Raw genomic sequence first — 23992 nt, forward strand, 5'->3', positions numbered from 1 at the left:
ATTGCCATGGGTCATTAGATATCTCACACAAGCTCCGGGTCCAGCAAGGACCCTCTGGTGTCTGCCAGGGCATGAAGACTGTGCGTTTAGCTAAAGGCCAGTCTCTGACCTGGATGAAAAGGCCATGGCTTCTTCTTCTTCAAAGGAAAATTTCTTAAAGCCACACATGAATTGTGACCATTAGCGTGGGAAAACTGATGTTGTGATAATTTCCTCAGTCTTCTGTTCCTTGTTCTCTGAAGTGATTCCAACAGTGATTTAGGTATGTGTGTGCATATATGTGTGTGCGTGTACATATGTGTGTGTGTACATATGTGCATGCGTGTATGCATATACTTGTATGCTTGCTTTTTCTATTTTATAAGACAGAGCTTCATCACATAGCCCAGGCTGGCCTCAAACTCTTTACCTTCTGTGTCAATATCAAAGGACTTGGTCCACAGGTGTGGAGCATCCTGCCATGATGAACATCCACTCCTGCTGGGCAGAGAGAGGTTGGCATGGAGACAGGCTCACCCTCGTGGGGCTGTGTCCTGGGCACAAGTCAACACTTTATGCTATTGAAGTGGACAGTGGCAACTGATTGATAACCCAAGTGGTTATAGCTAGGGAGAGAGGCACACCCCTGTGACCTCATCACTTGGGAACCCAAAGGGGTAGATCCCCAAGTTCACATCCACCCAGGGCATAGGAGTGGGAGCCCATATTAAAGATGTGAAGCCTTTATCCTTTATGGACAGACAGGAGGAGGTGGGGGTAGAGGACAGACAGACTGTCTCACATGATGCCTTGAATGAGGGCCACATCATGGGTGTGCATCTGAGAACCCACAGAACCGTGAGACCCTAAGTCTGAACTAGAAACTAGCCGTGACCTTGCAGATGGCTCATTACAATATCCAGTATGTGTACTGATGTGTATAGCAAAGCTTTTCTGTCTGGCTTTTAGTGAACTGCTTCAACAAAACATTTGCTATGTTTGGATCAATCAGTAGAGGCTGAAAAATTGTTATTAGACTGTTTGAACCTTGAAGAAATGTCATCTCTCTGAAGGTATGCACTTGGTGCTAAGTGAGAGCATGCAGCTGCATCAGTCTTGCTCCTAAGACTCCCAGCAAACCTGGAGTCCTTACTTTTAATCATGTCTACCCATGGTCAAAAGGGACTGAGATTTGTGTAGTTTGTCTGCTCTCATGGGCAGTAAAAGCAAGATAACGTTGGTAACTGGAACCTTTCCACACCCCAATTAACCTTGTATAATGTTTGTGTAAACTAAGTGGAGTGAGCTAGCTGGGCGTCAGTCCTTCCCAGGAGGCTGTCCTCCTCTGATCCTTCAGAAAATGAAGACCAAGCATCTTGGTGAGCTTCTCTCTCTACTGCAGCATCATATGCACTAAGTATGGACCAGTCACCTATGACAAATCCACCAGAGCCGTGGTGAAACTAGTGCCAGGTGTCTTCTGAATTTCTCTCACTTGCTTTTTTCATTTTATCAATATGTGTGTGTGTGTGTGTGTGTGTGTGTGTGTGGGTGTGGGTGTGCGCGCGCACGCGATCGCGTGTGGTTTGGGGGTGTTAAAAGCCTAGGAGACTGTAATTTTTCTTTAGTAACAATACAAGACTAAGAAGGGAAGGACAACAGAAACTATGCTGATAATGCTTCAGGCCTCCTGGCTCACAGCCTGCTGTGATGACAATCCAAAGAAATACCAGCAGGTAAACAAACCCCAGATTGTCAGGGAGCCCAGCAGCTGTAGGTGGCAGGTGCAGAGGTCTGATGTGCATAGCCCCGCCCTTCCTGGGAACAAAAACCAGCTGTGAAAATGATGGACAGCTGACTCCAGAGGTAAGGCTGCAGTCAGCAAACACTTCCAGCCATAATATGGTGAAGGATCTCAGCAGCACCCCAGCCTGTGAACTGGACAAGTTTATAAATGATCACCTCCTTCCTAATACCAGCTTCCATGATGAGGCCAGAGCAGACATCGACTTCATAAGTGCTTTCCTGAAGGAGAGATGCTTCCAAGGTGCCGCCCACCCTGTGAGGGTCTCCAGGGTTGTGATGGTGAGTCCCATCAGCCTGAGCTGACCAGGATGGGGTGGGAGAGGACTCTCAGAAGCCAGACTGCAGGCCTTAGAGGGGAGTGAGTTACCTACCTGCTCTGTGCCCAGTGTTCTCATATAGACCCCAGCTATGGCACAGGGCAGAGAACAGAACAGAGACCCCACCTGCTGGATGACTGGACTGATGGATCCATGTCCTTTCTTATTCTCATCCTTGTCTTTCAGGGCGGCTCCTATGAAGAACACACCACACTCAAGGGCAAGTCAGAGGCCAACCTGGTGGTGTTCTTTAGCAATCTCACCAGCTTTGAGGATCAGTTAAATCTACAAAGAGAGTTCCTTGAGGAGATTCAGAAACAGCTTTGGCAGTTGGAGCAAGAGAAACAATTTAAAATGAAGTTTGAGTTCCAGAGCTCAGAGCAGCCCAACTCCAGGTCTCTGAGCTTCAAGCTGAGCTTCCCTCAGTTCCAGCAGGAGATGGAATTTGATGTGCAGCCAGCCTATGATGCCCTGTGTAAGTCAGCCAGCAGCAGAGCCTCTGCCTGCATTTCCTCATGCCTGAATCCTCTCTTCTATTTCTATCTCTGTGTGTAGGGGGAGGGCATATTCACATGTTTGCTGATGTCTGTGCACATGTTTGCATGTGTGGGTAATGGCCAGAGGCCAGCCTTGGATGTTGTTTTTTTAGGAGCCTATTTTTATTAAGAGGTTGACCTGGAGTTTGCTGCCCCACCTTCGTGGCTCTTGCAGTAAGGAGCTGGGGTCAGGTGGGGTGTGTGCTCTGATGGAGCTGAACCCACAATCTCTGGCACCTGGAGCCTCAGCATGCCTATTAGGTACAGCACAGGGCTGGGGAGAGGGGTTGCCAATCACCTAGAAGTATCTGTAGGCTATGCGTCCTTAGCTGTAAACAATGATACGCAGACATATTCAGGAGTACTCTTAGGATCCTCCACTCCCTAGAAGCTAGATGAGTCTCTCTCTCTCTCTCTCTCTCTCTCTCTCTCTCTCTCTCTCTCTCTCTCTCTTTGGAGATTGGTTGACATGAAGCTGACTAATCCACATATCTGGTCAGACAGTGAGCCTGAGGGAATCTTCTGTCTTTACAACCCAGCACTGGGATGCCCATGTGGACCCTCTAGCTCTTGTAATCCCAGCTATTTAACGTGAATGCAGGGATTCTAATTTGTGGTGCTTATATTTATGTAAGAACTCCTTTACCCACAGATCCGTCTGCCCAGCCTCTGGGGCATCATTCAGAACACCTGCATGGTGAGCTATTCCCTTCATGCCTGAATGTAGGAATTCTCTAAAAGTGGGACAAGAGATACAGCTAAAAATTATCATCTGTTGCATCCTCTATCAAAGAGTGAGAAACCTCAGACCTATGCAGAGGTTTGGGTGTCTGCCCATGAGGATGGGGTGGTGTGCAGGATACAGAACTTCCCCTAGGAATTTTCCCCCACCTCTGGAAAACTGGAAACCCAGCACGCACACACACATACACACACACACACACACACACACACACACACTGACCTCCCTCATGCACATACGTGTTTTATAATGGCATGTTAATGTTTTTCTTCATTAAGATCTCTAACACCAGGCCTGATACAATGAGGGTCCCCAAAAGTACAAATTGCCCAACTTTATCCAAAAACAATCTGGGACACCCTTGAGAACACAGTGGGTTCGTGCGGAGCTTAGAGAATACTTAGAGCTCTACATCTGGGGGACACAGCACCCTAACTGCTGCTATATATTTAGAGACAAGGTCACTAGCCCTTGGCTTAGGAGAGCCATGGAAACAGTCCAGAGTCTCAGGCAGCAGGGACTGAGAGGGTTAGCCTGGAAGTAGGACCAGGGCAGCCTGCTGTGGGAAGCTGCAAGAGGCTTAGAACCCTGCTCAGTGGATGAAAAGTGGAGGGACTAGCCAGAAATGAGCTGTGAGGGGGCTCCCCCAGAAGCATGTGTTGCTCATGAACTTTCCCAGCCTGTGGCAGCTTTCCAGTGGGACAGGAACTCTATTGTAGATAGATATCACAGATGGGAATACCTGTGTGGATGACATCCAAGAGGGTCATGGTCCTTACCCAGGAGACTTAGCAAATGAGACCTACTGTGTGCTTGGCCCTGAAGTAAAAAATAAGGTCTTCAGAACTTCCTGGGTCACTGAGTAACTAGGTGTGTCCGACTTCCATCTGGGAGTGATTTGGGTTGGTGCCAGCATCACAGCCTGATGGTGTGGCCTGCTGCAACCATGGCCACACCCCTGAACACACTTAAGAAAGGCACAGCCTACTGCCTATCTAGTCTCCTCAAATGTGCACACACACCCACACATAGCCACACACACATCAATCCTGTAGCCTGCTGACCATGCACAGCATGACTTCACACACACCACCACCAAATCCTGAAGCTCTCAGGTTGACAGTCAATACTAATACTACATGACATTCACTTGGTCACTACAGAGCATCATTTTCTGCTGACACACACTGGGAAGACAGCTAGTGAATAAGGGTTACTGCTGCACACGCATGAGGACCTGAGTTCAAATCTGCAATGCCCACCTAAGCTTAGGAAGTGCCACACATTGACCTGTATCCCTGGTAATATAGAGACAGAGACAGAGACAGAAGAATCTCTGTGGCCTGATGGACACCAGTCAAGGTCCATGTTCACAGAGAGACCCTGCTGCAAAGGGAGGGATGACAATCTATAGAGGAAGATGCCTCATATCCTCTTGTGCCCTCTGAATATGTGTTTGCCCCATCCATGCCCACACAACCCACACATCATCTCAAAAAAGCACAGAGACTGTGAGCACAAGATAAGATAGACAACTGAGGTAGAGTTCTCCATGGTACACAGGCACACGTTTGGCCATTATCAGATGACCGTGTTGCTCTCTTGTGAGTGACCACAGTGTGCTGTTTCCTCCAGGCCTGGGAGTAAGGCATCCTACTAGGAGCAGTTCAGACTTTCCAGGACCAATTCATGTATAAGGTATGGTGGGCTCTTGGCTGTATGGGGAGTGAGGTTTGCTGCCGTCAAACTCTGCATTGTTCAGTGAACCCCATAGAGAGCGATTGTGACCCTAGAGAGAAGGAAGATCCTCAGAGCAGGGTTGAGTCTAAACATGAATGAAACTTCTTTATAGATGAACAGAGAAACAACCACAAGCCTGACACCCAAATCTACTCTGAAACCTATGCCTGCCTCATCAGTGTGTGCACTGCCCTGAAGAAGGAAGGCGAGTTCTCCAATTGCTTCATAGAACTCCAGCAAAACTTCCTGAAACACCGGGAACCCAAGCTGAAGAGACTCATCTGTCTGGTCAAGCACTGGTATCAACTGGTAAGGCATCTGGCCCAGACACTGTAGACCCTGTGTGTAGAGAATGTGGATGCAGGCCCGAGAAGAGGTCTAGTCTAGCTTGCTGTCTATTGTCATGATAGCATTACCACATGACACAGAGTGCCTTGGGAAGGAAAGGTCTTACTTGGCTACACATCCCAGTCACAGGGCATCACTGAGGGAAGTCAGCACAGTGACTGAAGCAGAGACCAGGGAGGAATTCTGCTCACTGCCTTCATCTCCATGGGTCATTCAGATAGCTTTATTATACAGCGCAGACACTCAGGCATGGCACCAACCACATCCATCACTGATCAGGAAACTGTCCACACAGACTACCCTAAACCAGACTGACTGCAGCATTGTCTTGATTAACGGTGCCTCCTGCTCAATGACTATTGTGGAAATTCCCAACCCTAATAAAGTCATATAAAAACACACAATCCAGGTATCATAATTATAAGCCATATGCCTAGATTGGACAGATCTATCATTATACTAACTTATTCCCAGCTATAAGACCCATTGCTACTTACAGTTTCTCCAGGGCACATGCTTCTGATCTGATGTGGCTTTCCCCCCTTTTCCTCCATTCTATCTCTCTCCTGTACACTCTTCCTCCCCTTCTCCTAACCCCGACTCTTGAGCCTCCAGTCCCACTGCCCAATCACACACCCTTTTATTTTTCCATGGTGGCAGGAGGAAGTTCACCTGACATCACCAGAGTATGTGAGGGTCTGTTCACCAGGGGCAACCTCTCTTGAGGAAACAGTATTAACATCAGAATACAAACAGCATCAGGCCAACCGATGACAGATGACCCTAACTTATGTGTAGTTGACAAAAACTAACGCTTGCAACGAATCCCCTTTCAAGTTGATGTTCACACACACACTCACACACACACACACACACACACACACTCACACACACACACACACACACACACACACACACCTCCCATAACCTTTGCTTTCTTGATTTTCCTTAGGATCTCATGTCGATGTCACATCCTAAAATACCATACAGCTTTAAATATCCAATTCTCTTTTTAAATTTCAGCACTCACAAAGATTTGTCTCTCAAGTGTGGGAACCATAAAATTGAAAATACAAATTAAATACTTCCTTACCAGGTCACCGTCACAATCAGATGAAAACACAACCAAACCCCAACAGAGCCAAAGACTTAGTATCTGATATCTGGGACTCCCAGTTCTCTGAGCATCTGGGGCTCTGCCATCCACAGATTACACAGCTGGTCTCAGGCTCAGGTCAGCTCTGTTCTCACATTGCTCTGTTCTTGGCAGTCGTCCCCTGCTCAGGGCAAGTCAAGCGTCTCGGGGTCACCGCTGCCATTGAGGCTGCACTTCCCCAATGGCTTCTCCTGGCCTCTCCCAGTGCCAGGCCTCAGCTGCTTTGCCAGGCCCCTTCAGTCCTGCAGGTTTCATGGGACCAAAGCCTTGCCAATTGGGAGACCTGTCTGAAACTGGCTGTGGCTGCCGACTGGAGATGCAATCTTGGGGTCCCCTGAATCTCAGCTATAGCGTGCTGACCAGAGACTACTCTTTCCAGAAGACTTTCCCTGCATGATGCAAGTGTCTTCTTAATCAGAGTTGATTTTTAGCCCCAGTTTATAAGACATTACTGACTCTTAATGCAAAGAAAGATATCACAGGAGCAGCCTGGGTGGGGTAATTGCTTTTTTGAAACATCACACACCTGTCTCCTTCCTCTGTCTGTCTCTTAGCATTTCTATCTTCCAAGTTCCTCAAAAACCCAAGGCACAAGGTCAGAAAGTAGAAAATGGAGGAGGAAAAGTGGTTAGGAGGGGAGCAGAGGGGTTCAGAGATACAAGGGTTTGGGGGAACAGCAAGGGACATGGTGCTGTAGGAGGGACAGGGAATGGGGAGGGAGGACTTTCCTTGCTTGTTCTAAGTGATTTCCTCCAGTCCACTTTCTAGTTAGCTAACTCTCTCTTCAGCCATGTCTGATTCACTGTTCCACTGTGGCTGCTTCGTTTGCATCTTTCTCTGTCTGCTTCCTTCTTTGGCAAACCCTTCATGTCACAGTGTACACTTTCAATTTTTCTGTCCTTTCCAACTACTATCTCTTTAAATGGGTGATTTCTTAGTATTTTCTGGAATTTTTAAATATGTGTGTGATGTTTGTATATACCTGTTCGTGGGATCACATGTCTTCGTGTGTGTATAAGGATGTGGAGGTCAGAGCGTGAGGGCAGGTCCTCAGTCACACCCTACCTTGTGTAATCAGTCAGGGTCTCACACATGACACTCAGTGTGCTGGGTCAGCAGGTCTGCACAGTCCTGCAGCCCCTGGAAGCCCCATCTCCACCCTCTTAAACTAGGAATATGAGTCAGCTTCCTCAAGAGCCTGACACTCATGTAGATGCTGGGATCTGACCTCTAGTTCTCACCCCTGCATGGGGAGGGAGGCACTTCACCCCTGAGTCATCTTCCTGGCCCCTTCCATGTTACTTCAGTGACCATGAGAAAACTTCCATAGTGAGCACTCCCGCCCCCACCCTCACTCCTAGCTGTCACTCATGGGGTCTTGATTCCTCCTGTGCCTGCTAGTCAGTGCTAAGTCTGTGGAACACAAGGTGTCCATCTCAACCACTCAGCTCTTGACTATAGCACAGGAGGGGCCAGAGACTGACTCTGAGTGACTGGCTGTGTGACACCTTATCTCTAAGGACATCATCAGGTGGCAGCTGAATTGAGCCTGTGAGAACTTGCCCCCACACAAAAGCTGAGAGCCTTGTTTTTCTCATTGCCTTATTCTTCTCAGTGTAAGAAAAAGCTGAGGGACCCGCTACCCCCACAGTATGCCCTGGAGCTGCTCACAGTCTATGCCTGGGAATGCGGGAGTAGAGACTGTGATTTCAACACAGCCCAGGGGTTCCGAACTGTCTTGGAACTGATCACCAAGTACAAGTTGCTGCAAATCTACTGGACAGTGTATTATGACTTTCGGCACCCAGAGATCTCCAACTACCTGCATGGACAGCTCAAAAAAGCCAGGTAGTCTGTCCCCACGTGGCTCTGCTCCCCATGTGGTACCAGGCTGTTCTTGTGTGAAAGGGGGAGATGGGAGCTCTATGTCTATGAAGAAACTCTCCAGCTGTCACCTTGTTGACATGAGGCCCTACAGCCCTGGGAGGCAGGGGTGGGCTCTCCTCTCTGCAGATGAGGAGACCAAGGCTCTGACACTGTCCAGACCAAGCAGCAAAGGAAGGGGAGGACATGGAGTGGGAAGTGACATCATCCAACATCCAGTAACAATGTCATAAGTGTTGCACCAAAGACCAGTGTTGAACCAGTTACCTGTAAATAACAGAGTACTATACTACCCTAGGGAGTGACATGTCTTGTGTGTTGTGTTCAGTTTTCAAACCCCATCCTTTGAGCCTGGCTGGTCCAACTCTTCTCATCTCGCAGATCAGAGAGCCCAAGGGGGCTGCCCCAGGACACACAGCTACTAAAGGGTAGAGGATTCGAACCTAGGCTTTCCAGGTCATACTCAAGGATACCTCCAGGCTTGCTGTATGCTGTGGGGCAGGGACAAAGAACAAACTTTGGCTAGAGATGCTCTCTGGGCTCCTCCCCGACCCCTATGCAGTTACCTGTAGCTGTAGAAATAGCTAGCTGATCAATTCTGTCCTCTGAATGTTCCTCTGCAGGCCTGTGATCCTGGACCCGGCTGACCCAACAAGAAATGTGGCCGCTAAAAACCTACTGGGCTGGTGGCCGCTGGCAAAAGAAGCTGCTAGCTGGCTGCAGTGCACATGCTTTAGGAACTGTGATATGTCCCTTGTGGGCTCCTGGGATGTGCCGGTGAGATCTTGTCAGCATCCTGTCCCCTTGCACATAGCTTCGGCCACTCCATCTATTTGGAGAATATTCTCACTGAGTCATGCATGGTCTTTTACTAAGGTCTCCAAAACCCCATGGAGGCCAGCTGCTTGCCTTGTTTTACAGCCATTTTCTCACCATTCAGAGCTATCATGGGCTGGCAACATGGCTCAGTGGGTAAAGGCCCTGCCCACACTGAAGACCTGGGTTTGATCCCTAGAACCCATATGGTAGAAGGAGAAAAATCAAATCCTCCAAGTTGTCCTGTGACCTTTATGTCTGTGCTCTTATACCCGTGGATCTGTACTCATGCTCACACACATGCATACATGCACATGTGCTCACAGAAACACACACACATGCACATGTACATACATATGCATACATGCACATGTGCACACACACATACATATGCACGTACACACTGACACGTATACAGAGAGTCACTGGATCAGCAATAGTCAGCTAGTAATTGGCAGGGCTGGGATCCCGTGGAGTCTGAAGCCACTGTCAGGTCCATGAGGCAGCCTGTCTTCCCTGTCTCATGTGACCAATGGGACTCAGTGGGACTGTATCACAGGCACAGAAGCACAGAGGGACCTGCACTTGGACCTTTCCCCTCCTGGGCCAGGGTCTGCCTGATGCTAGGGAACGGATGATGTCACGTGTGACCTCAGGGTGGGGATGAACATGGCTGCAGTGATGTGGGGGAAAAAACCTCAGGAGGTCAGGAAAGAAGTGAGAGGGGACCTGGAAGGAGGCAGCTGTGGGAACAGTGGCCTGTAGGGCTGTCCTGCAGCTGAGAGGTGGCGAGGCCATGTCTCCCATTTGGCAGATCTGTTAATGTAGGTCCTTCCTGTGGGGCCATACATACCCTCAAGGGGCATAGTCACAAAGGTGTCCTGATGGCTGTCTTTCCAACCTCCATGTGTGCTGGCCCTCTTTCTGAGAGCTCCAGGTGTCCAGTCATAGTATGCCTCCTACCCACCCCCGGAATGATTTACATCACCTTCCATGTAGGAATGCAGACTCCTCACATGATTTTGTGTTTTCCATTACAGATGAACGTCAAGTTTCCACAGGACTGTGTTCTTCTATGAGCGCCAATGCACATCTCCAGGATGCTCGAGAGTCAGAAGTAGGAGATCCTGTCTCTGCTGCTGGCCCTTGATCCAGGGAGGGGAGGAAGCTGCCCAAGGCCCCATTCAGGGAGGGTCCAACTTGTGATCAGACTCCAGGCTTCTGACCACTGCCTTCCCACCCCTGCATCCTGTCCCATCACAGACAGCCTGCTTTATCTGCTTTATTCACCAACGGTGTTCTCTGAGAGACAAGAGATTCAGAAGGAGAGGGAGGGACTCATGCTTGACTTCCATCTGTCCACCTGTTGGGAGGTTCTGTCCAATGTCCGATGCACAATAATAAATCACAGCAAGCCATGAGGGTGTGTGTGCACTCTGAGGGATGGAGTGTGTGTGTGTGTGTGTGTGTGTGTGTATGTATGTGTATGTGTATGTGTATGTATGTGTGTTTCATGCTAAACTAGATACATTTATTGAGTACTTGTTACATTCTCTACATGGGTTCAGTTACTGGGCAACCAGCCATAGACAGTACAGGACCAAACTGCTACAGTATTTGATGTCAGGTGGCTTGGGGCGCTGCCAGATCTCTTATACATGAAACTGAGACAAGAATCCTTGGCTCCTTCTGTCCATGCTCCTGTGACATGATTCTAGACCTTCCTCATCCCACACAGAATCTGTTCACCAGCTGCACATGACCCTGAAGCCCTGGGAATCTGGCCAGTGTGCATGGAGTGTGCACTGTTTCTGCAGCATGCAGGCTGAGGTTCACAGCAGGGCAGGAAAACAAAATTGCATGGAAACTGTGACCAATGATGACTTTAAAACTTAGCTGTCTGTGTGAGGATGAGATTTGAAGCACTGAATTAAATCACAATGCTCTGACTCAAAGCTAATTTAATCTCTCTCAGTCCCTCCTTTCCTTTCTTAATTTCTTTCTTTTATTCCTTTTTTCTTCCTTTCAGCTGGATCTTATTATATGCCTAGCCTGGAGTTCACAGACATCTACCTGCCTCAAGCTCCCAAGTCCTGGAGTTACACACACACACACACACACACACACACTTTCATATGGAGACCTAATGTTCTATACGTCAGGATTGTGAACCAGCAGCTTGTGAATACATAAATGCTATAGCTTAAAACATAAAAGACCCACATGTGATCTTCCACTTGGGCTGCTGCTCACTAAGAAAGCAGGAAACTGCCCAAGGCCACCAGCTCCCAACCCCTACTCCTGTCCCCAATGTCCACTGTCAGTCCTTGTAAAGGGGGAGGGGTGGGTCTCCTTGTCCCCCATTTTTCCAGTTCTCAAGCAGCCCTGAGGACCAGGAGCCCCAGTGTCCCTGACTGTGAGAAGATGCATGTCCCCTGGACCACAGGATAAATCTTGCTCTGCCTTGTACTTTATCTGTCCTGTTGGTGGACCCAGTGATGCTGCCCAGTGATTCCAGTCTGTATTAACCCCTTTGAAACAACCTCAAGATATACAGAGGGGATTTTAATAAACAAAGTCCAGGGGCCTCCTGCCAAGCTGTGGGCCCATCATGCCATCCCTCATCGACACCACACCAAGACTCCCTAAGAAGGTCTTCTGTCTTCTTCTGCCCACCCAGCACTAGGCACAGGCTCCCACCTGTACCGGATTCTACTTACCTCTGCCCTGTTCTCCCCTTCAGGTCTGGCATTCGGGAAAGCCCTCATGCCCAGAAGGGAGGCATGGACAGCAGACCAGACTGCGGATGATGGACAGAAAGACAGACGGATACACACACACATACACACTGACTTCCCCTCCAGCCAGTACACTGGTGGCACCTCAAGGTGTAACTCAAGTAGAAATCAGGAAACAGCATTTGTTCCATGCCATGCCGTTCTGCTTCAGTCTGGCAAGTCTTGGCAGTTTCGTGCCTCAATGGGAAATTCGGACAGCGGATTCCCTGTCCTGAATTTTGCCCTGCTAGTTTATTGGCAAGGTTTGACACTGCTGGTGAAGAGACAGAACCCAGGACCCAGAAGGACCTAACTCCTACGAGTTGTCCTCTGACTTCACATGCTCACACACATGAAATAAATGGAATAGAATATTTAAAGCACAATTGGCTTCACCCTCCATCAGATCTGCTCAGGACCCTCAGCTGGCCTCTTGTGTTCCCATCCTGGTACTTGTGAGAGGGGCCTCCACATCCCAGTTCCCTCAGGCAAGGTCAGGGTCCACCTAGGAGCCTCTGCTGTCAGCCAGGCCATGAAGACTTTCTTATTTGCTAAAGGCTGGACTCTGACCTGAATGACGAGGCCGTGGCTTCTACTTCTCCAAAAAACATCCCTTAAAGCCACCAGTGACTTGTGGCCATAACCATGGGCAGAGACAATTTTCAAATAATTTCTTCAGCCTTCTGTTCCTTGCTCTCTAAAGTGATTCCAACAGTGATTTAGGTATGTATGTGTGAACCTGTATATTCATATATGCATATGCTTGTGTGTTTGGTTTTTGTAATTTGAGAGAGAAAGAGAGAGAGAGAGAGAGAGAGAGAGAGAGAGAGAGAGAGAGAGAGAGAGAGCCTCATCACATAGCCCAGGCTGGCCTCAAACTCTTTACCTTCTGTGTCAATCTCAAAGGACTTGGTCCACAGGTGTGGAGCATACTGCCATGATGAACATCCACTCCTGCTGGGCAGAGAGAGGTTGGCATGGAGACAGGCTCACCCTCTTGAGGCTGTGTCCTGGGCACAAGTCAACACTTTATGCTATTGAAGTGGACAGTGGCAATTGATTGATAACCCAGGTGGTTACATCTAGGGAGAGAGGCACACCCCTGTGACCTTAGCATTTGGGAGGCCAAGGGGGAAGATTCCCAAGTTCACATCCATCCAGGGCATAGGAGTGGGAGCCCATATTAAAGAAAGATGTGAAACTTTTTTCTTTGTGAATGGACAAGAGGAGGTGGGGGTAGAGGGCAGAAAGACTGTCTCAGATGATGCCTTGGATAATGGCCACATCATGGGTGTGCATCTGAGAACCCACAGAACTGTGAAACCCTAAGTCTGACCTTCAAGCTAGCCATGACCTTGCAGATGGCTCATTACAATATCCAGCATGGACCAGTCACCTGTGACAAACCCAGCCAGCTGTGATGCAACTGGTGCCTGCCGTCTTCTGGAGTTCACTCACTTGCTCTTCATGTTTTACTGAACTCTGTGTGTGTGTGTGTGATTGTGTGTGTGTGTATGTGTGTGTTCTGTTGTTTACAATCTAGGAGACTATCAAAGAATTTTTCTTTAGTAACAGTTGAAGACTAAGAAGGAAGAACAACAGAACCTGTTTAGGATGCTTCAGGCCTCCTGGTCCACAGCCTGCTGTGATGAGGGTTTGACAATCCAAAGAAATGGCTGCAGGAAAAAACCCCAGAGAGTCAGGGAGCCCAGGAGCCAGAGGTGACAGGTGCAGAGATCTGATTTGCATAGCCCCGCCCTTCCAGGGAGGAGCCAGCTATGGATATAAGGGGCAGCTGACTCCTGAGGCAAGGCTGCAGTCAGCAAACATTCCTGGCCTCAGGATGGCAGAGCATCAAAGCAGCACTCCCATGGATCTCAGCAGCACTCTGGCTTGGGAGCTGGACAAGTTTATAGAGGATCACCTTCTTGGTGACACCACCTTCATTACTGAGATCAGAGCAGACATCGACTTCATAAGTGCTTTCCTCACGGAAAGATGCTTCCAAGGTGCCATCCACCGTGCAAGGGTCTCCAGGGTTGTGATGGTGAGTCCCATTAGCCTGAGCTGACCAGGATGGGGTGGGAGAGGACTCTCAGAAGCCAGACGGCAGTCCTTAGAGGAGAGTGAGTTACCTACCTGCTCTATGCCCAGTGTCCTCATGTAGACTCCAGCTATGGCACAGGGCAGAGAACAGAACAGAGATCCCACCTGCTTGATGACTGGACTGATGGAACCTCATTGCCCTTGTTTCCATCTGTCAAATTTATGATGACAGTCCCTACCTCAGTCACTGTGAAGGCTGTAGAAATGTCATGTTGTAAAGTCCACCCATGTATGTCAGGGGTGCAAGTGTGTTAGTGATTGTGCTCAGCTTTTTATTGAGGGAGGACCTCTGCTTATCACTTGTTATTTTCTCAAGTTTTTACTTTTTGAGAAATCAGTTTCCTTGATACTAAAAGGTCTCACAGCAAATGTTAAAATTGTTACAGACATTCTTCCTGTATGATGGACATGGTGCATTCCTTTAAAAGCTCTGTTAATACAAGGGATTATGACAACAATTTCATACATCCATGGTAATTTACTCAGTCTCCTCTAACCCACTCTTGTACTTGAATCTAATCTCTCCCAGAGAGTCGCTTTCCATCACCCATGTACACACACACACACACACACAAATCTAGATTAAAATAGATTTTAAAAAGGATGTTCATCATTCTGAGTCTGGCTTATCTCCTGTATCACAAGGAGGTCCAGGACCATCTATTTTCCTACAGATCCAATTTCACTCTTCAGGGCTGAATAGAATTCCACTACACAGGGGTGAGCTTTCTCCATCCAAGGATCACTCTTGGAGATGGACTCCTACTCTGTTCGGCATTTGTACTGCCGAGCATGGCTCTCCCTGTCCTTTGTCATTCTCATCCTTGTCTTTCAGGGTGGCTCCTACAATGAATACACCGTGCTCAAGGACAGGTCAGAGGTGGACCTAGTGGTATTGTTTAACAATCTCAAAAGCTTTGAGGATCAGTTCAGGAGACAGGAAGAGTTCATTAAAGAAATCAGGAAACACCTGTGCCAGTTGCAACAAGAGAAACAATTGAGAGAGAAGTTTGAGGTCCAGAGCTCAGAGCAGCCCAACTCCAGATCTCTGAGCTTCAAGCTGAGCTACCCTCAGTTCCAGCAGGAGGTGAAATTTGATGTGCAGCCAGCCTATGATGCCCTGTGTAAGTCAGCCAGCAGTGGAGCCTCTGCCTGCCCTTCCTCATGCCTGAATTCGCTCTTCTATTACTATCCCTGTGTGTAGGGGAAAGGGGTTGTTCACATGTTTGCTGATGTCTGTGCACATGTTTGCATGTGTGGGTAATGGCCAGAGGCCAGCCTTGGATGTCGGTTACATAGGAGCCTATTTTGGTTGAGAGGTTGACCTGGAGTTTGCTGCCCCACCTTCGTGGCTCTTGCAGGAATGGAGCTGGGGTCAGGTGGGGTGTGTGCTCTGGTGGAGCTGAACCCACCATCTCTGGCACCTGGAGACTCCTCATGCCTATTAGGTACAGCACAGGGCTGAGGGAGGGGTTACCTAGTCTCCTAGAAGTGTCTGTAGGCTATGAGTCTCCAGCTGTAAACAATTATACTCATATTCAGGATACACTGGGCTTCCTCCACCCCTACAATCCAGGCAAGTTTGTTTTATTTGTTTTGAGAAAGGTGGATATGCCAGCTTCATGTCAACCTATCTGGTCAGATGTGAGCCTGAGGGACTTTCCTGTCTCTACCTCCCCAGCAGTGCGACTTAGGTGTGGACCCTCATACCCCTCAACCACAGCTTCTAATGGGGGTGCTCATGATATGATTTGGGGTCCTCGTACTTCTCTAAGGAGCCCTTTACTCACAGCGCCATTTGCCCAGGCCCTGGGGATATACCCTACAGAAGGTCAGCATGGTGGACAGATCTCCACATGACTGAGATTGGGAACCCTGTGTCTCTAAGAGTGGGACAAGAGATACAGCTAAAACTTAACATCTGTTGCATCTTCTATCAAAGAATGAGAAACCTCAGCCCGGTACAGAGGCCTAGGTGTCTGTGTAGGCTTGAGGAGGATGGGGGCAGGTATGCAGTATGCAGAAATTCCCAGAGGAGCTCTGCCCCCTCTGGAAAACGGGAAACTCAGCACACACAATTTCCTCATGCACACACATGTGATTTAATTCATTTTAATGATCCTGTAAACTAGTATTTCATATCACTCCTGACATACAGTGAGTACTGAAAGCTACAAATTTTGAAACTCTACACAAGAACAAGCAGGAACACCCATGGAATGGGCTTGGGGAGCTTGTAGAATACTTGAGGTTTTATATTTGGAAAACACATCACCCCCTCTTGGCCACCATGTGAACTGCTGCTATTTACTTCAAGACATGGCCACTAGCCCTTGGCTTAGGAGAGCCATGCAAACAGTCCAGAGTCTTAGGCAGCAGGGACTGAGAGGTCCAGCCTGGGTGTAGGACCAGGGCAGCCTGCTGTGGGAAACTGCAAGAGGCTTAGAACCCTGCTCAGTGGAGGAAAACTGGAGGGACTAGCCAGAAATGAGCTGTGAGGGGGCTCCCCCAGAAGCTGGTATTGCTCATGGACTTGCCCAGCCTGAGGCAGCTTTCCAGTGGGACAGGAACTCTGTAGTAGAAGCACTGCCTTGGGAATGCTTGTGTGGATGACACCCAAGAGGACCACGGCCCTCACCCAGGAGACTTAGCAAATGAGACCTACTGTGTGCTGGGTCCTAAACTAGTAAATAAACTCTTGAGAACTTTCTGGGTCACTAAGAGACTAGACTTTTTTCAAGTTCCATCAGTGAGTGATTTGGGTCTGTGCCAGCATCAAAGCCTAATGGTGTGGCCTACTGCAACAATGGCCACACACCTGCAGCCTCCTAGATGATTCAAATGTGCACACAATCTACACATAGCCACATACACATGAATTCCATAGCCTGCTCCCTGTCCATTATAAAAGTTCACAGGGCACACAGGCACCACCACTATATCCTGAAACTCTTAGGATCTGGACAATCAACAACACATGGCATTAAGTTAGGCGCTACAGAGATTCGAGAACTGCAAACACACACTGCTGGGGAGACAGCTAGTGGATAAGGGCGACTGCTGCACAAGCACGAGGACCTGAGTTTGAATCCCCAACAGCCACCTAAGCTTAGGAAGTACCACACATTGATCTGCATCCCTGGTACTATGGGGACAGAGACAGAAGAATCTCTGGCCTGATGGAAGCCAGTCAAGGTCCATGTTCACAGAGAGACCCTGCTGCAAAGGGAGGGGGTGACAAACTATAAAGGAAGACGCCTCATCTCCTCTTGTGCTCTCTGAATATGTGTTTGCCCCATCCATGCCCACACAACCCACCCATCATCTCAAAATAGCATAGAGACTGTGAGCACAAGGTAAGATAGACAACTGAGGTAGAATTCTCCATGGTACACAGGCACACGTTTGGCCATTATCAGATGACCGTGTTGCTCTCTTGTGAGTGACCACAGTGTGCTGTTTCCTCCAGGCCTGGGAGTAAGGCATCTTACTAGGAGCAGTTGGTGGCACAGACTTTCCAGGCCCAATTCCTGTACCCAGTCCAGAGGTGTGGTGGGCGCGTGGCTGTATGGGGAGTGATGCTTACTGTGGACAAACTCTGCCTTGTTCACTGAACCCCATAGAGAGTGATTGTGACCCCAGAGAGAAGGGAGATCCTCAGAGCAGGGTTGAGTCTAAACATGAATGAAACTTCTTTATAGATGAAGTGAGAAAGAAAGAGGAAGTTGATTGTGAAATCTACAACAAAATGTATGCCCGACTCATCCGTGAGTGCAACGTCCGGAACAAGGAGGGCAAGTACTCCATCTGCTTTGTGGAGCTCCAGCAAAACTTCCTGTGGAAACGTCCACCCGAGGTGAAGAACCTCATCTGTCTGGTCAAGCACTGGTATCAACTGGTAAGGCATCTGGCCCAGACACTGTGGACCCTGTGTGTAGAGAATGTGGATGCAGGCCCGAGAAGAGGTCTAGTCTAGCTTGCTGTCTATTGACATGATAGCATTATCACATGACCCAGAGTGCCTTGGGAAGACAGGTCTTACTTGGCTACACATCCCAGTCACAGGGCATCACTGAGGGAAGTCAGCACAGTGACTGAAGCAGAGACCAGGGAGGAATTCTGCTCACTGCCTTCATCTCCATGGGTCACGCAGATTGCTTTCTTATACCTCGAAGACACTCAGGCATGGCACCAACCACATCCACCACTGATCAGTAACTTGTCCACACATACTACCCTAAACCAGACTGATTGAGGGACTGTCTTGATTAAGGGTGCCTCCTGCTCAGTGACCCTAGCTTATGTCTAGTTGGCAAAATCTCACTTTCACAAATGACTTCCTTTCAAATGGATGCTCAAACATACACCTCTGTGTTCACATAACCTTTCCCTTCTTAACGTTTTGCAAAGATATGATTTCAATATCATGCTATAAAACACAATCTAGCCTTAGGAATCTAAAATGTTTTTTTCTTGAAATTTCAATATAGAACCAGATTATTCTCTCAAGGATACACACATATAAAATTTACAACAATGTTTAAATTCATTCTTCCTTCAAGAGGTCACTGTCACAATCAGATCAAAAAACAAAACCCTAAGAGCACCAAAACCTCAGTATCTGATATCTGGGACTCCCAGTTCTCTGAGCTTCTCGGGCTCTGCCATCCACAGCTCACACAGCTGGTCTCAGGCTCAGGTCAGCTCTGTTCTCACATTGCTCTGGTCTTGGCAGTCATCCCCTGCTCAGGAAAAGTCCAGTGTCTGGGAGTCTCCACTGCCATTGAGGCTGCACTTCCCCCAATGGCTTCTCCTGGCCTCTCCCAGTGCCAGGCCTCAGCTGCTTTGCAAGGCCCCTTCAGTCCTGCAGGTTTCATGGGACTTGTGACTTGGGAGACCTCTCTGCAGTTCCAGGTGTGGCTGACACCTGGAGATGCAGTCTTGGGACCCCTGGACCAGGGCTTCTGTTTGCTGACCCTGGGGAAACCCTTCCTAGAATCCTTGGCCCCATCCTGCCATTCTCTGCTTAATCAGAACAGATTTTCACCCCCAGCTGATGAGAAACCCCTGATTCCTCATGCAAACATAGCACACAAGCAGCCCAGATGGGGTCCTTGCTTTCCTCTGAAACTTCACTCCAGCCTCTGTCACCTGCCTGCCTCTCAGCCCTCCTGTCTTCTAGGTTCCCACAAACAGCCTGTCAGGCTCTCAGCTCTCAACAGCTTTCCAACCCAAAGTTCCATCATCCTTCCTCAGTCCTCCCCAGGAGCAACATGGCGGGTCAGTCACAGCAGGGCCCCCTCCCTAGGACCAGTGTCTGTCCTCCTTTGCTCTGGCTCCTGTGGTAAAGATGATGCTGGAAAGTAAACTGGGGAGGAAAGGGATTGTCTGCCTCACTTCCCTGTATCCCACCCCATCACTGAGGGAAGCAGAGGCCATGGAGGAACTCTGCTGGCTGCCTGATACCCTTGGGCAATCAGTCTGATTTTTAAAAACATCTCAGGACCTCCTGCCCAGGACAGGCAGTGCCCACAATGGGCCAGGTCCTCCCACACTGATCAAGAAAATGCCCCACAAGCCTGACTTCAGGCCAGGCGGATGGAGGCACTTCCTCACTTGTGGGCCCATCTTCTCCAGATGGCACTCTCTGTGTCAGGTTGACAAAGAGAAATAAAAATGGCACAAGGTGAGAAAATAAAAAACGGAGGGGAAAAGTGGTTAGGAGGGGTCCAGAGATACAAGGGTTTGGGGGAACAGCAAGGGACATGGTGCTGTAGGAGGGACAGGGAATGGGGAGGGAGGACTTTCCTTGCTTGTTCTGAGTGATTTCCTCCACTCCACTTTCTAATCTATGAAGTCTCTCTCCAGCTGTGTCTAATTCAATGTACCTCAGTTGCTGTTCCATTTGTGTCTCTGCCTGTCTACTTCCTTCATTGCAAACCCTTCATGTCACTTTCTATCGCTTTTATTTCCTGACATTTCTATCTATTACCTCTTTACATGGATGAATTTTTAGTATTTTTCTGGACTATGTTTTAAACGTATGTGTTGTGCATACGTATTCGTGAGAGCACATGTCTCTGTGTGTGCATAAGGATGTGGAGGTCAGAGCGTGAGGGCAGGTCCTCAGTCACACCGCACCTTGTGTAATCAGTCAGGGTCTCACACATGACACTCAGTGTGCTGGGTCAGCAGGTCTGCACAGTCCTGCAGCCCCTGGAAGCTCCATGTCTACCCTCTTAAAGTAGAGATAAGAGTCAGCTTCTTCAAGAGCCTGACACTCATGTAGATGCTGGGGTCTGACCTCTAGTTCTCACCCCTGCATGGGGAGGGAGGCACGTCAACCCTGAACCATCTCCCTGGCCCCTTCCATGTTACTTCAGAGACCATGAGAAAACTTCCATAGTGAGTGAGCACTCCTTATGTCCCGCCCCCACCCTCACTCCTAGCTGTCACTCATGGTGTCTTGATCCGATTTCTCCTGTACCTGCTGGTGAATGTTGTCTTTCTGGAGCACATGGGGTCCATCTGAACTACTCAGCTCATGTGTATCGCACAGGATGGGCAAGAGACTGAATCTAACTGAGAGTGGAATGACATCATCGGGTATCTGCTGACTCAAGCCTGTGTGAAGTGGCCCCCACACAACAGCTGAGAGCCCCGTTTTTCTCTTTGCCTTTCTATTCTCAGTGTAAGGAGAAGCTTGGGAAGCCACTGCCACCACAGTACGCCCTGGAGCTGCTCACAATCTATGCCTGGGAAAGCGAGACTCCAGACAACTGTGAAGGACAGACAGCCCAGGGTTTCCGGACTGTGTTAGAACTGGTCGTTAAGTACTTAAGGCTTCAAATCTACTGGACATTTTATTATGACCTTATAAATGAAAGAGTCAATGCCTACCTGTACACACAGGTCAAAAAAGACAGGTAGCTTGTCCCAGCATGGCTCGGCTTCCCATGGGTGTCAGGCTGCAGTCCTGTGAGAAGGGGGAGGTGGGAGCTCTGTGTCAATGCAGCATCTCCTGCACTGGGCACTGTCACCTGACTGACATGAGGCCCTAAAGCCCTGGGAGGTGGGGGTGGGGAGGGCTCTCTTGTCTGTGATGAGGAGACCAAGGCTCTGACACTGTCCAGAGCAAGCAGCAAAGGATGGGAGGACATGGAGTGGGAATTGAGATTATCCAACAGTTACAGCATCATAAGAGCTGTGAGGCACCAATGACCAGTGGTGGACAAATTACCTGTAATTAATAGAGTACTATGTTACCCTAGGGAGTGACATGTCCTGGTCCTGTGTTTGTTCAGTTTTCCCATGAGACTGGCTGGTCCAACTCTTTCCATCTCACAGATCAGAGAACCTGAGGCATCTGCCCCAGGACACACAACTACTAAAGGGTAGAGGATTTGAACCCAGGGCTTCCAGGTCATACCCAAGGATTCCTCCAGTCTTGCTGTTTACTGTGGGGCAGGGACAAAAAACAAACTTTGAATAGGGATGCTGTGCTGGGCTCCTCCTCTGTCCCTGTGAAATGGTACCTGAGGCGCTGACCAGCTGCTCAATTTCTTCCCTGAATGTTGCTCTGCAGAAGGCCTATGATCTTGGACCCAGCTGACCCAACATGGAACGTGGCTGGTTCAAACTTAGAGGGCTGGCGCTTGCTGGCAGAAGAGGCAAAGGCCTGGCTGAAATACTCATGCTTTAGGCTCATTGATGATACCCTCGTGGGCTCCTGGGATGTGCCGGTGAGACCATGTCATCATCCTGTCCCCTTGCACACAGCCTCTGTCAGTCCATCTATTTGGAGAACATTCTCATTGAGACATGGTCTTTTGCTAAAGGTTTCCACACTGGTGTAGAGGCCAACCGTGTGCCGTGTTTTACAGCTATTTTAGTGCCATTCAGAGATATTATGGGCTGTCAATATGGCTCAGTGGGTAAACAAACAGCTGACACTGAAGACCTGGCTTTGATCCCTAGAACCCATATGGTAAAAGGAGAAAAACAAATCCCCAAGTTGTCCTATGACCTTTATGCCTGTGCTGTTACACACGTGGATATGCAGATACCTGCACAGGTGCACCCAGATGAAGAAACATAACTCTTAGAGCTGAATCCACTGGCTCGGGGACACTCCATTAGAGAGTGGCAGGGTTGGGATCCTGTGGAGTGTGAAGACACTGTCAGGTCCATGAGGTCGCCTGTCTTTCCTGTCTCATTGTCACATGACCAATGGGACTCAGTGGGGCTGTGTCACAGCCACAGAGGCACAAAGGGACCTGCACTTGGACTTTTCCCATCCTGGGGCAGGGTCTGCCTGATGCTAGGGAACAGATGATACCATGTGTGACCTCAGGGTGGGGATGAACATGGCTGCAGTGATGTGGGGAATAAACCTCAGGAGGTCAGGAAAGAAAGTGAGAGGGGACTTGAAGGGAGGCAGCTGTGGGAACAGTGGCCTGTAGGGCTGTCCTGCAGCAGAGAGGTGGCAAGGCCATGTCTCCTATTTGGCAGATCTGTTAGTGTAGGTCCTTCCTGTGGGGCCATTTGTACCCTCAAGGGGCATAGTCACAAAGGTGTCCTTATGGCCATCTTTCCATGTGTGTGCTGCCCCTCTTTCTCAGGAGCTTCATGTTTACAGTCATGAAACCCACCCTCAGGGCTGGTTTACACCCCCCTCCTGGAAGCAATGCAGGCTCCTGACATGATTGTATGTTTTTCATTGCAGCCAGAGAAAGCATGTGTCTTCCTGTGAACACCGAGCACTTTGGTCAGGAGGCTCCGGAGTCTGGGGCATGTGCTGCTCTGCTGCAAGACCTTGACCTAGAGGACAGGATGCTGCTCTAGGCTCCAGTGAGGGGCATCCAACCTGGGATCAGACTGCAGGCTTCTGATCCTTGCCTGCCCATGGACAGCATCCTCACAGCCTGCGTCCTCTGCCTTACCCTCCAACAGTGCTCTCTGGGAGTCAGACTCTGAAGGAAAGAGAACTCAAGCATGATGTCCATCTGTCCAGCTGTTGGGAGGTGCTGTCCAAAAAAGTCTGAGCATCATCAATAAACAACAGCCAGCTGTGAGGGTGTGTGTGCACTCTGAGGGATGCATCCTCATCCCACACAGAAACTGTTCAGCAGCACATGTGGCCCTGGAGCCCTGGGAATCTGGCCAGTGTGCATTGAGGTGTACCGTTTCTGCAGCATGCAGGCTGGGGTCACCACAGTGCAGAAGAATAAAATGGTGTGCACTTTAAAATTTATGACTTTAAAACTTAGATGTGTGTGTGTGAGAGAGAGAGATTTGAAGCACTGAATTAAGGCAAAATGCATTGAAATTAAACTAAAATGAGTTAATTTTTTCTCCCTTCCTGCTTTTCTTTCTCTCTCTCTGCCTGCCTTGCCTCCTTTCCTTCCTTCCCTTTCCTTTTCCTTTTCCTTTCTTCCAATTGGATCGTATATGTCCCTCCCTAGTCTGGAATTCGCAGAACACCACCTGCCTCAAGTTTCTACGATCTGGAGTTACACACACACACACACACGTCAACCTTCACATCCAGGCTAAATGGTTTCATAGTTCAGTGTGGCAAACCAACAGTCTTATAAATGCACAAATACGTTAACCATAAAATATCCACTTATGCCGTCTGTACTTGGGCCCCTTCTCACTAAGAATGCACTAAACTGCTGAGGGCCAACGTCTCCCAACTCCTGTTCCTGTCCCCACACCCTACTCCTGTCCCCAATGTCTACCCTCAATCCCTGCAAAGGGGGAGGAGTGGGTCTCCCTGTCCC

At 49.0% G+C, this 23992-nt stretch overlaps 2 protein-coding genes across 2 annotated transcripts; both read left to right on the plus strand.

Moving 5' to 3' along the window:
• Positions 1-1881: 1881 nt before the first annotated feature.
• LOC143437701 (inactive 2'-5' oligoadenylate synthetase 1C-like) lies at positions 1882-10710 on the plus strand. Its single transcript, XM_076922660.1, has 6 exons — positions 1882-2064; positions 2289-2577; positions 5233-5429; positions 8240-8472; positions 9132-9285; positions 10365-10710. Exons 1-6 carry the CDS (start codon positions 1882-1884, stop codon positions 10401-10403), a joined length of 1095 nt encoding a protein of 364 aa, XP_076778775.1. The 3' UTR covers positions 10404-10710.
• Positions 10711-13944: 3234 nt separating this feature from the next.
• On the plus strand, positions 13945-23498 carry LOC143437457 (inactive 2'-5' oligoadenylate synthetase 1C-like). Its single transcript, XM_076922256.1, has 6 exons — positions 13945-14148; positions 15043-15331; positions 17909-18105; positions 20898-21133; positions 21796-21949; positions 22933-23498. The coding sequence occupies exons 1-6, from the start codon at positions 13945-13947 to the stop codon at positions 22957-22959; spliced, it is 1107 nt and encodes a 368-aa protein (XP_076778371.1). The 3' UTR covers positions 22960-23498.
• The last annotated feature ends 494 nt before the right edge of the window (positions 23499-23992 follow it).

The sequence above is a fragment of the Arvicanthis niloticus genome, chromosome 24 (genome assembly GCF_011762505.2).
Source record: "Arvicanthis niloticus isolate mArvNil1 chromosome 24, mArvNil1.pat.X, whole genome shotgun sequence".
Taxonomy (NCBI): Eukaryota; Metazoa; Chordata; class Mammalia; order Rodentia; family Muridae; genus Arvicanthis; species Arvicanthis niloticus.

Excerpts from the sequence above, each read along its gene's own strand:
- LOC143437457 (XM_076922256.1), top strand. The coding sequence starts at position 13,945 with ATGGCAGAGCATCAAAGCAGCACTCCCATGGATCTCAGCAGCACTCTG. Across the intron at positions 18,106-20,897 it reads TCAAGCACTGGTATCAACTG|TGTAAGGAGAAGCTTGGGAA; the intron begins GTAAGGCATCTG and ends TTCTATTCTCAG. Across the intron at positions 21,134-21,795 it reads ACACAGGTCAAAAAAGACAG|GCCTATGATCTTGGACCCAG; the intron begins GTAGCTTGTCCC and ends GCTCTGCAGAAG.
- LOC143437701 (XM_076922660.1), top strand. The coding sequence starts at position 1,882 with ATGGTGAAGGATCTCAGCAGCACCCCAGCCTGTGAACTGGACAAGTTT. Across the intron at positions 5,430-8,239 it reads TCAAGCACTGGTATCAACTG|TGTAAGAAAAAGCTGAGGGA; the intron begins GTAAGGCATCTG and ends TATTCTTCTCAG. Across the intron at positions 9,286-10,364 it reads TGGGCTCCTGGGATGTGCCG|ATGAACGTCAAGTTTCCACA; the intron begins GTGAGATCTTGT and ends TTTCCATTACAG.